We start from the raw sequence: 11805 nt of genomic DNA, 5'->3' as shown, positions 1-11805 counted from the left end.
TTTTAGGTCTGAATCTGCAGGAGGAGCCATCTCGTGCCTCTTCAGGATCGCCTGCTGGTTGTGGGCACAGGGAGGAGGAGGAGGAGGATGGCTCCAGACGAACGTCGGGAAGCTTCTCTCCCAGCACAAGTTCACGGGCTGGCAGTGGAATAGACCATGTAACCATGAAGGTGGGGACCACGTTCTGAGCTCTCTGCCCGTGGGTTGTCTGGATTAGTGGGTCTCGCTTGCTGTCGCTGGTGTCCTGGGAGGCAGAGAGCCCCCCCCACCAGCCGGCACATGAACGCCAGGAGTACACAAACACCTGCAGACACGGTGCATGGGATGATCACTTCAAATCCTGACTACGCTTTTAATTAGTCCCTGAATAGGACAGAGATGCTGTCATGTGCCGACATCACTGTGACATGGCTTCACCGCCAGGCAGGATTGGGGGTGGAGGGGTTGGGTGTGGGTTGAAAAGCACAAAAATGCTAATCCAGACCACACTTCGAAGCTGCTTCTCTGGAAAAACTTAAGTTTGAGGTAACGTCTACCGCACGAGCATGCTAATCTAGCATCAGATGCTTGGAACTAGGGGGATAATTGAGCGATTGGGTTTTTCATAAAGCCAGATAAAAACACCTGGCAATCTCAGTGACTGATTTTGTGTCAACAAGGGGTTCTTCTCGAGTTAATGCATCGGTTAGTCGCTAATGGGAACTGATGGAGGGCATCCTGTTGAAGTTCACGCTTGGTAAAGAATCATTAAGAACTCAAGACCTAGTTTCATTGAGAACCACGTTTCTGACCACAAGGTTTTTGTTTGTTTGCTTGTTTGTTTTGTACCAATTAACCTTTCTTCCCCCATTTATTTTCCTTTGCACTTTTTCTGCAGGCGATTTCTCCAGCTGCCGGTGGGCACGGTGACCGCTGCCCTCGGAACACTGCTGCTGGGTCACGACTGTCAGAGCACTCCGAGTCCTGTGTGGCCCCGGCTAAGAATGACAGCCTCCTGTCTCGAGGCGGAGGTCTCAGCCCGGGCTTGCTGGAGCCCCAGCCTCTGCCCTCCCAGGAGCAAGTCTCCATGGATCTGAAACCATACGTTTTCTCAGATGCTCAAGAACCTTCTTCCCCTGAGTCCAAAGGAACCTCCCCCTGCAAGGATGTTGCTCCCTCTGTGGGTGCCATGTGTGCTCTGGGGGAGAGAGCAGCTCACACAGCCGTGGGGATTCACAGTGCAGAGCCACAAGACCATAGTGCTGCAGGGGAGGCCCTGACACGAAGCTCCCCAGACAGAAAAGCTAGAGCGGAGGGCATGTCGCCACCAGTACTGCCAGGGAGACCTTCATCTGGGCAAAGAATTTCAGGTTTGGTTTTGCTGGGGTCAGCTGGAAAAACTCATCTTGAAATACCAGCTTTAGGACCAGGCTTGGCTAGTTCATACCAAGAGGAAGGGGAACACAAGATGTCTTTTCCTACCAGGGGACAGTACAGGTGTGGGGAGAGGAAAGCCCCCTGCCCTCCCTTAGGAAAAGACGGTGGGGAATGTCGAGGCCCTGGATTAACTGCTCTAAAGGACCGTGTGGTTACTTCTAGCCCAGGGCAGCCCAGAGACGCTCCCGAAGTCCCTTCAAAGACTGTCAAGAGGAGGGGTCTGGAAGGACTGAGAAAGCAGACTCGAGTGGAGGTCAGTGACTCTAGCAGTGACGACGAGGACCGGTTAGTGATAGAGATGTGAAGCTTCTGAGCCTGGGGTCGGAGCCCAGATGCTATCAGGCTGGCAGGACAGCTGAACACTCGTTCACCAAGCACCTCCCTACGAGGAAAGCCATTGGGGATCTTTCCAAGGCATCCCCAGCCAACTCCAGCCCGCATTCCCCCGGCCCCCTTGCGATATACCAGGTGCCAGGAAGGGCAAAGGGAGCAATGGAGCCCAGTCCAGGAATGCTTGGTGCACAAAGATTGCACTCGCCTCCCAGCCACGTCCTCTGCGTCATTCCCCACTGCCTCGTCCATGAGGTGGCGTTAACCAGGACAGCCGGTCTGCATGTTGATGTGCAAGTGAACCTGTAGAGTCAAGTGGACCGACTTCCTCCGTCAGTGAGCTGAGGGTTTGCTTCAGAGGTGGTAAGCACACGTGGGTGATCGGGGTCGCTCGCAGAGGAAATGGGTATGAATGGGGCATCAAGATACATCTGTTCATTCTGGAAACAAAATCCAGATTCATTAAAACTGCAGTTTGGTTAGAATAACTTGCGTCCTTAGGGGAAATTGTAAATATACTCCAAAACGCCTATGATCTGGTGAAATGCTGATTATCTTAAATGTTCCGCCAGTGGTCAATGCTTACATGTGATCCAGCGACACAAGCATGCACTGCTCTTGGGCCCGGTGCTTTTTCTGTTGAGACCTCTGAAACCCTTGGTTTTTTAGCTCTTGCAAAGGAACGCTGTGTTAAAAGTTAATAGAACAGTCTCTGTAATGAGTCATTTTTTGAGGGGGAAAAATTCAGTTATTTTTCTCTGATTCTTTCTGTCATATTGTGCTCTGAGCAATTTCAATTAGAGGGTTACATTTTAGTAATCTCTTCAGCTTAAATTGATGCCTGCTCATCGTGACGGGAGCCTTTTAGATTTCCTCCAGAAGCTTCAAGGATACAAAACTAATTGGAGTTTTGACGCTGTTTTACATCTCAGTAATTTTATTTTGGGGGCTTGGTGTTACTTTGCTGTCAAATTAAATCAGCCTCTGTATTGTGCAAGTCAGAACAGTACAGATAAAATTCCCCCGTATTCCAAGCCAGTGCGCCCCTGTGCAGAAGAAAATAGCTGATCGACGTCAGCCAACTCAGTGAGCGAAGAGTTCTTCTCCTTCTCCTTAAATGGGAGAGGAAAAACTTAAAGAGATTTACACTGCTGCATTTCAAAAAAAATTTTTATACTTGCTTTTGGTATGATTTTGTACAATTTGAAATTTATAGCCAAGCTCTTTTGGCTTAGCTTTTGATGTGATGAAGTATATATGACATCTTGAACCTTCAGGAGCAGCAGCAATGCACAGTATCTCACACACGTGAACACACTTAACGTGTCCTTGCCTGGGACTAAGGATGGGCAAGTTTCAAGTATTGTCAACGTGAGTTTTCTGATTGTGGAGTTATTCATAGGAAACTTCAATACAAGACCAGCTTCCCCTGGTGACTTAGCGTATATGAGACGCACTCATAAATATTCAGGTGATTTCAAGCCCAGCCAAGGAAAACGTAAGAAGGGAGGGGAAAGGATGCTAGGTATTCACTTTGTGTACGTTTTGTTCTTTGTGTGCTTCTTAAACCAAACAAAAGCGATGTGGTGATTATCTACCTTTGAATGTTCCATGCTCCTGTAATGAGAGAGGAGGTCTAGGAAAGTGGCTGAGTCTTGGAGGGAGAGTAAAAAGCCTACCGTGTCCTTACTGAGCTGGGAACTCATGGGTAAGACACAAGCCCTCTGCACCTCAGTTTCTCCAGCTGAGAATCAGAGTTGGACCGGATGAGCTGGATGTGTCTCCAGGCTCCAGTCCTTGTCAGATGAACTCCCTCTCGTTTACCTACAGAGGTTTGGGGACTCTGAGGTGGCCTCCATGGGGAGGGCCCCCCACAAGACATTTCAGGGGGGACCATGGAGAGCTGAAGCATGAACATCTTCAGCCAAGTATTGCCATGAAGAACATGAGCTCAGAGAAGCTCCATATGATTTCTTTTTCCTTAGAGTTCCAGATTTTGGGGGTACGGTCATCCAGTTTATACATTTGGCTCGTAATTCAAAACTTGAAAGCAAACCCAGAACACTACCATGTGAGGGGAAGACAGCATGTCTGTGGGCTGAATTGACTACTCTGTCTGGAGACGCCATGGTTAGGGGAAGAAAATTATCTTCCAGATATTTTTTTCCTGGTGGCTGCTAAGCTGTCAGTGAGATTGCTGATCTATATCAGTAAGTCACAGTTCCAAATAGCACTGACCTTCAGATGGTGGTGGAAGTTCTGTCCTTCTGAGAGCCACCATTGCTGGCTGCCACATCCCAGCCTGGATCCAGTATGGTAGAACATTGATTCCATCTCTCTGACTCCTTGTATGTGTGTCTTATCAGGGCAAGCAGGTTGCTAAGCCATCCCGTCAGCTGGTCATTTGCAATGGGTGGCCGTGTTTACAAGGGTGCCTCACTTTATATCAGCATGAATTGTGAAAAGCTATATTCCAATGGATTTTTTTTTAAAAAACAAAGTATTTTGAGTGACTCTAGGGAAATTGGCTATTGGAAATCATCCTAAGGTATAATTTTTCTTTTTTAAAAAAGAATCCTTTTATAAAGCAACAAATACTCTCTGATTTTATAAATCTTAATTTTCCTGTGGGGCTTCTTAAAGAGAAATGCAGTCCCTGGGCTACATTTATCAGCAGTCTACAACCCAGTTTGTGTTATTGAAAATAAAATTTAAATATTATTACTTGATAATTGCTGCAGTTTTTACTCTTCAGGTGTTCACTGTGTAGTGGCGAAGGGAAAACAAATTGATTTCAGAACAAGGCAAACTGGAGTGTACAGATCATGGACTCCCCTCTCTCCCGAGGGCTGCTAATGTTATTGTACCTTCAGGTGAGGGTCTTAAGCGGTTGGTGCTCAGCTTCTTCCACTTCAGGGTTTCTGGTGTAGACTAAAGTCAAGTGCACTTTGAATTCTTTGCTGTTCTCTCAGGGCTAGGTATACAGGTGCCATGACTCGTTATACTCAAGGCTCACCACCCGGTTTATCTCTCCAGCCGTACCTACACCTGGCCAGACATCCCTTGTCAGAGATGCATGAAGGAAAGGGGTTTTACCTCCCTCCTTGGCAGCCTGTACTATTAAGTGACTTTTGAAATCACATGGTGTTTAACAGACAGCCTGGATCCTCTTTGTTGTAAGGCATGATGGAGCGTATCCCTTCTGTTATGCATATATGACCTTGGAGACTGGATGAATGAATATCCCTTCGATTCACAACGCAAGAGAACCTACGGTTCATTTGCCAAGAGATTAAAAAAAGATGGGTGGGGTGCCTCTGATTCCAATCAAACCCTGCCAGTAGCATGATGGGTAACTGCAGGCAGGTTACACTTTCTCCTCCTAAAATCCCTCTTCTAAGGCTCATATGGGAAGAGTAGCCTTGTGAGAATGCATTGTGACCACAGTTCTTGGCATGAAAGACAAACGAGCTGCAGCCTTGTGCCAAAAAGTATTTCCTTGCATTTACATTCATTACTTAGAATGATCACATTATTCATTTTTTCCCCAGCATAGAAATTTGCATTTTGCACAAAATTTGCCTGGTGCAGCAGATTTTTATAGTTATGGAAACTGTCATCATTATTGGAATGTGCTGCTGTTCAACTCCGCAGACATAATTTAATACGGTGAGGAGAAAATGGTCTGCCTGGCTCCGTGGCGATCGGATGTCTACAACTGCAGCAAACAGATTTGTGTATTTTTCCTCACTTCAGTTGTGATTCCCAGAGTTCTCTTTGGCTTTTGAAACACTACGTTTCTTGATATTTAAGCACAATTACGTTGTCTTTATCTTTCAGAACTCAGTAAATATAGGTGTCAGGACCCAGAAAATCTTGTGTGCTAGATTTGCACCTGTACAGTTCTCTTTACCCATGGCTTTTGTATTTATGTGGGCACATAATGTCATTCGATGTGAAGAAGTCTAGGAACGTCTGACCATATTGCTTCACCATTGGAAGAAAAGGAGCCAGGAAAAATAGCCCATCTCTGTCACTTGGAGCCCTAGAGGATGACTCAGCATCTCCTATATGCAGTCAACTGTTCAGAACTTCCTCTCTTGATTGTTCATAATCAGGAAAGCTATTGGCCCTTGGATGTTTGTTGAAATTTATCTCCTTCTTTATATAGTTAAATTATTTTGTTTTGATAAAAATAAAACTGAAAAGAAAAATGTGTTATGTGATTTGTTAACATTTGAGCCCAAACTATCACAAGCAGTAGCCTGTATGAGTATGATATCTGATTACTCCCAAGCAGTTAACCAGACATCCTGTCCACCATATTGGTATCCCATTCCACTCAACAAAAAGCTTGGGTAATGGCAAATTACCACATTTTCTTGTGCTTTTTCCGTTTCCCACATATCTCACTTGTCATCGTCTGCCATATTTTAGACTTCTTAACTTAAAAACTTAAAAACGTGTTTTTAAATTCTTAAATGTAGCGAAGTTTTGAAGCCACATGAGGGCACTATCCACAGTGCAATAATCCAAAACTTTTCCCCCTTAGAATTGATGTCTCTTTGATATTTAATATTATTCATCAATAGAAAAAAATTCTTAATTCAAAACAGTACCTCCTTATGAAGATAGTCCATGTATTCTTCACAAGAATAAGTAGAGTCCTTTTACATACCGATACAACACTAGTCTTCTACATCTATACATCTTAAAGGCCCTTTAAGTCAATGGAGACACAATGCTTCGAGAGAAAAAGTACGAATGGAAACATGGAAGGCACAGATATACTTATTGATGGCTCTGAGACTTTTTTGGCTAACTCATCAAACTCTAACAGTAATAAATTAACCCATTATTTCCAAACTTCAATCATTTGGGAATCATCATAGTGCTTTTTGCCATATGTGTCCACATATGGGTGTATTATTTACTTAATACTTGTGTTTAACTCATCTTGTTTTCCACATGCTTTTATTTAAGAAAATTTTTATTGTTGAAATACAGTTGACGTGCAATGTTACATTAGATTTAGGTATACAACATAGTGATTCAACAGTTTTATACAATTGTCAATGTTAAGTGTGGTCACCATCTGTCACCACACAACATTTTTATAATAATGACTGTATTCCCTGTGCTGTCCTTTTTTCTTCTGTGACTTACTCTTTTATAACTGGCAGTTTGTACCTCCCAATCCCCTTATTTCCCCCATCCCCCTACCCACTTCCTCTCTGGCAACCACCAGTTTATTCTCTGTATTTTAGAGTATCTATCTGTTTTTGTTCTTTAGATTCTGTATCTAAGTGAAATCATATGGTGTTTGTCTTTCTATGTCTCGTGTATGTCACTTAGCATAATACCCTCGAGGTTCATCCCTGTTGTCACGGATGGCAGGATTTCATTCTTTTTTATGACTGGATAATATTCCACTGTGTGCGCGCGTGTGTGCTTGGGTATTACATCTTCTTTATCATCCCTGTCTCAAAGAAGTGATTATTACCCTAAATAATATCTGTGAAATCTCAGCCTGAATTTGATAGTTTTATTTTCTGATCTGTAACAAACGAAACTACTAAAAATTACTCATCCATGTACCAGTTAAATACCATCTTTACACTGCCCGTGGTATAGCCCTCACAGTTGCGGGAGCATTGAGTGAATCTGAAAGGTCCATGCATTGTTAATTTCTTTAGCTATTCTAGTTCGTGGTAAGCACAGCTCTCTCCCCATTTTTTCTCCAAGCCAAATGAACTGGTGACCAGAAGTAGACCTGTAGGTTTGTCAGATAACTTTCATCAGTCAAACTTCATAGGTGAGTGATTGACATTCCAAGTCAAAGGATTATGGCATCCTTCAGCTGCAAAGGAATAGTCACATCATGTCTTGTGATACATTTTTTGTACATTTTTTGTTGTTTTGGTGTTTGGTTGCTGGGTTGGTTGATAGGTTGGTGGCTGGTGAGTACCACGTGGTACACAGGAAGGCACAGTTCGCGATCTATGCACAACCACAAGGACTATCCTCAATTCTGCTTCTGCTCAAGGACCTGTCTCCATACTCCTGGATTTGAAGTGAATGGATTTGGCTGCACCAAGAACCATGGAGAGCAGCTTCCAGTCTCCTGCTTGGTGACAGCCTGTTGATCTTTGGGCTGTGAATTGCAGAAGGACTTGCCCTGTGGCATCTAGGACCTTGGTCTCCAGCTGTGACAGACATCTCTGCTTTCAGTCTCCCTCCCAGAGGCAAGTTCAGCACCCTTTATGATTGATTTCTTCCCAGAAGTACATGAATTGGTTTTCTGCATAAATGCGTGAGTGAATAGATTCCTGTAAGAAATTGGTGGTTTTATATGTGTAGCATCTGGAGCAGAGTGACATAGTCCTATCTCTGGCCACAGTGCAGATCTGGTCATCTTCTGTGAGTATGTAGTGTGAAATGAGATGTAATTTGGCAGAAATGAGGTGCCAACACCCTTATAAATGAAAGCCTGGCTATCCAGGCTTTTTTTTTTTTTTTTTTCCTATATGCTAGTGTTCTAGTCAGACATGTTTGCTCTAAGGATTCCTGCACACATGTAGAGGCCATTCATGGAGGACCTACACAAAAGGTCCTCTTGTTCAAGAATGAGTGGAGCAGAGCTGGTGAGCTAGGAAATGAGATGGCCACATACGTAGTCCAGGAGCGATCTCCTTGGAGCATAGCCCGCAGCGTCTACATCTGGGTGTCCTCAGCAGCTGGAGCAGTGCCTGGCTCCCAGCGGGTACCAGCGCGCATTTGTTAAGTAAGCCTGGGAAGTGGCTCACTGCTCCACAGGGAGAGGAAGGAGAGACTCGCAGATGAGTGATTCAGCCCAGCCCTGATGCTCCTTATCAGAGATGAACAAAAGCGTATAGCAAAGTTTCTGTCCACTGATTTCAGAGTGTACCAACACTTTCCACGATGTCCTCCATCCTGTTTGTTCAGCCGATATTTACCACGTGCTTAAGTATGTAGTAGGCATATGAGGATGTAAGATTGAAAAAGTCAGGCTCCGTAGAGCTTTAATTTGGGAGGGGGGAGTGTCCATTAACCAACCAGACAGATGAATATGTAAACAATATACTCTGAGGTGATGCTAAGGAGGTATTAAAGAGTGTCTATCTCACCCTAATTCAAAACATTTAAGGCAAATAAACATTTCTCTCTTCCTGTCCTCAGTAAAGCAGGAGAAGTCGTCCTCTACATTAAGATCTGTCCCACTTTGTGCCAGCCACCTCAGTTCTCACATGGGTCAGAGAGCATTGCAGAGTGATCGCATGAGTCTTGTGCTTACTTTCTTGGTCGATTCAGTGTCCGTGGCATATCCTGACCCAGGCATGGTGACTTCATGCTGATATACAGGGACCTGAGCACTTAGGGGTGAATGCCTCTTGGATCCCACGGTAGCATGTTTATGACCTAACTCCCTTGACAGAAACCATCAAAGTCCTCTTGATGATCTGAGTCCTGGATTCTTTTTCTCAGGAGAGGTTAAGCGATCACCCTTAAAGGCAGTGGTTCTCAAAAGAGGGTTCTTGGACAAGAGGGGAACATTGGACAGTGTCTGAAGACAGTTTTGATATCTCAGCTTGGGGTGAGGGGTGCTGCGGTGAAGGCCAGGGATGCTGCTCGACATCCTGTGGTGCATCTCTTGTGGTGGGCATGGGCCGGCCCCGCACAAAAACGTCCAGTCCACCGTACTAAGCTGAGCGCCTGGGACTCAGGTGAGGTTACAGTCCATGAGAGACCCACAAACAGCTTGCTCCTCATAATGGTGATGACACTGGACCCGAAGTAGAGTCCAGGCGCCACATCCCAGGCCAGCACACTTTCCACAGCATCACAGGTGCATGAGGATGTGCTTCCAGAGTCTGCACACAGGAGGCCATCTGTTGGTTATGGTTCCGATTACTCTGAATCTCATTTGCTTTTTCTACTCTGCATTCCTCCTTGAGAAGAACGAACCAGGACATGAGAAGGTAAATCCATGTGAACAGGTGGAGTATTGAGTAGACATTCAGGAAATATTTCTAGATCAAAAGCTTGGATTTTCCTGTGAGGGTGAATGCAGCCCAAACTCTCAGATGGTCTCCGGAGCCAAAAGGAAGGAAAGAGTATGGATACTGATGTCGGTACCGGGAAGCTTTTGGATTTGACTGAGCTGAGCCAGCTTGTTGGCTTGAGCTTTCTTCTTTTTAGGGGAAACTGAGAACCAGAGGATTTTGTCCTGGCTTGAGTCAGAGTTAGCCATGACTAACACTTGGGCTTCAGCCCTGAAGTCCAACATTCTTGCCATGACACGGTCACCTTCTGCCTCTGAAATGTTCCACTTTGTTCTACCATCCTTGCTAAAAGTGCAAAGAAGAGCAATACATTATTTATAAAGATTCTCTGCATCAGGGTTTGAAAATACTGATCAATTCCTAGTTAACTGGAAATTACCCAGATAATGAAATTACCCGGACTATCCCATTTCCTAATTGTTCTAGTTAACCAAGGTTTGATTGTGTTTATTTTGCAAAAAGGAAACTTCTGTCCTAAGACATTAGACTCAGCGATGTTAGCAGCGCCTATGTGGTCTTATAATTTATGTACTTGAGCTGCTGCTCCATGGGCAATTTGGCAGGGATCACGAGCGTAGACAAAGAAGACGCTAACAGCAGAAAGACATCACCAGAAAGCCTGTGGAAGACAAACACTTCACATCTTCAATTATAAGACAACCTGATGCAGAGAGAGAATAAATTAATTTAAAAACCTCCTGCACAAAGAAAATAATGGAAAAATACATCACAAGTAGTTATCCCTTTTGTGCTAAAAACAAGTGATTTGAAGAAAATAACTGCATGGGCTGAATGTGTTAGTCTTATTATCTTTTTCTGGTTTTAAATTCTTAGGGGAGAGACAGAGAATAAGGAAAAAAAGCAGCTTTCATTGTTTCAACAAACATTTATTGGGTATTTGGTATGTTGCCAGGCACCAGGCTATACTTTCTGTGACTTTTTCTACTTTTAAAATCACTTTCAATCAGGTGAAAGAAACTTCTGGATGCCTCATTGCTGATTCCAGTGGTGGGTCCAGAAAGGCCATTCTTCTAAGGTTTTTGCCAAAACTGTTAGGGCTCATCTTAGAGGTATAGCTGGGGAGTAGCACCTAGTATTTTCCCCCACTGGAACCCGAGATTTAGGGGCTGGCTGACTCCTCCTAAGAGAGCATCCATTCGCAAGGAGAGGTTTGTGAGAGTTTCAGATCGGCTTTCTCTGGAAACAGACTCTGAGACAGAACTCAGTGTTGGAGATTGGTTTGGGAGGGCCCTTGGGACGACGGGCAGCTGTGTAAAGTAGCACAGGGGACCAGAAGGGGCAGAGGGAGGTGGCTGAGCTCTAATACAAAGACAGCCTTGGCCAACCCATGGGGTGCGTTGGAGAGGGGCTGTGCCCCTGGGGGAAGCAGCTCTCTGTGGCCCAAGTGGGCCTTGGAGGGACCACTGCTGCCTGGAGACAGCCCTCTGGCCCTTCCCTGGGGGGTTTGGGCTGGGACATCGCAGGATCTACTCCAGTGCGCTTCCACTCCAGGCCCATCCTCCCTCCGGCCCCTCCCTGCTCTCCTCCTCTCCCCTCCCCCCACCCCCGTCCACTCCTCTCCCTCCTGTCCCTCCTCTCCCTTCTGTCCGTCCGTCCTTCCTTCCTATCTAACAAATATGCACTGAGCATCTGCCATCTGCCCAGCATAGCCTGGTAGAGAAGATGTCATTGAACAAAGTATTATATATTATTTACTTACAACTTAACAAATGCTAACAAGGGACTATGCCAGGTGAGAAAAGAAAAAAATAATCTGGGGAAACCAATAGACTCGGGGAGCCTTTGGGCTGGACCCAGAAGGCTGACCTGGGATGAGGGTGATGGTGCTCCCGGTAAAGGAGCGCGGAGCTGGAGAGGAGCAGACAGGGGTGGCCTGTGGGCCACAGGGGAGTGGCTATGACACTGCTGGGTGAGGCTGGATCTGAGGAGTCAGTGGACAGAGTTAAGCAGTGTG

General features: G+C 45.3%; 1 protein-coding gene across 9 annotated transcripts in view; it reads left to right on the top strand.

The window, feature by feature from the left end:
• ZNF831 (zinc finger protein 831) overlaps nt 1-5960 on the top strand; it is a 93510-nt gene extending 87550 nt beyond the window's left edge. For 4 of the 9 annotated variants that reach the window (XM_032350188.1, XM_032350187.1, XM_032350189.1 and 1 more), the window contains 2 exons: nt 7-170; nt 878-4230. In XM_032350188.1, the coding sequence (XP_032206079.1) occupies nt 7-170; nt 878-1720 (1007 nt within the window). In that variant the 3' untranslated portion in view covers nt 1721-4230. Of the gene's footprint in view, nt 1-6; nt 171-877; nt 4231-4501 lie in introns of those variants that run through there. The other 5 variants (XR_004287385.1, XR_004287384.1, XR_004287383.1 and 2 more) reach the window with 5 other exon arrangements.
• The last annotated feature ends 5845 nt before the right edge of the window (nt 5961-11805 follow it).

This window comes from Mustela erminea, chromosome 7 (assembly GCF_009829155.1).
Source record: "Mustela erminea isolate mMusErm1 chromosome 7, mMusErm1.Pri, whole genome shotgun sequence".
Taxonomy (NCBI): Eukaryota; Metazoa; Chordata; class Mammalia; order Carnivora; family Mustelidae; genus Mustela; species Mustela erminea.
This window is presented reverse-complemented; position numbering and strand designations above follow the sequence as displayed.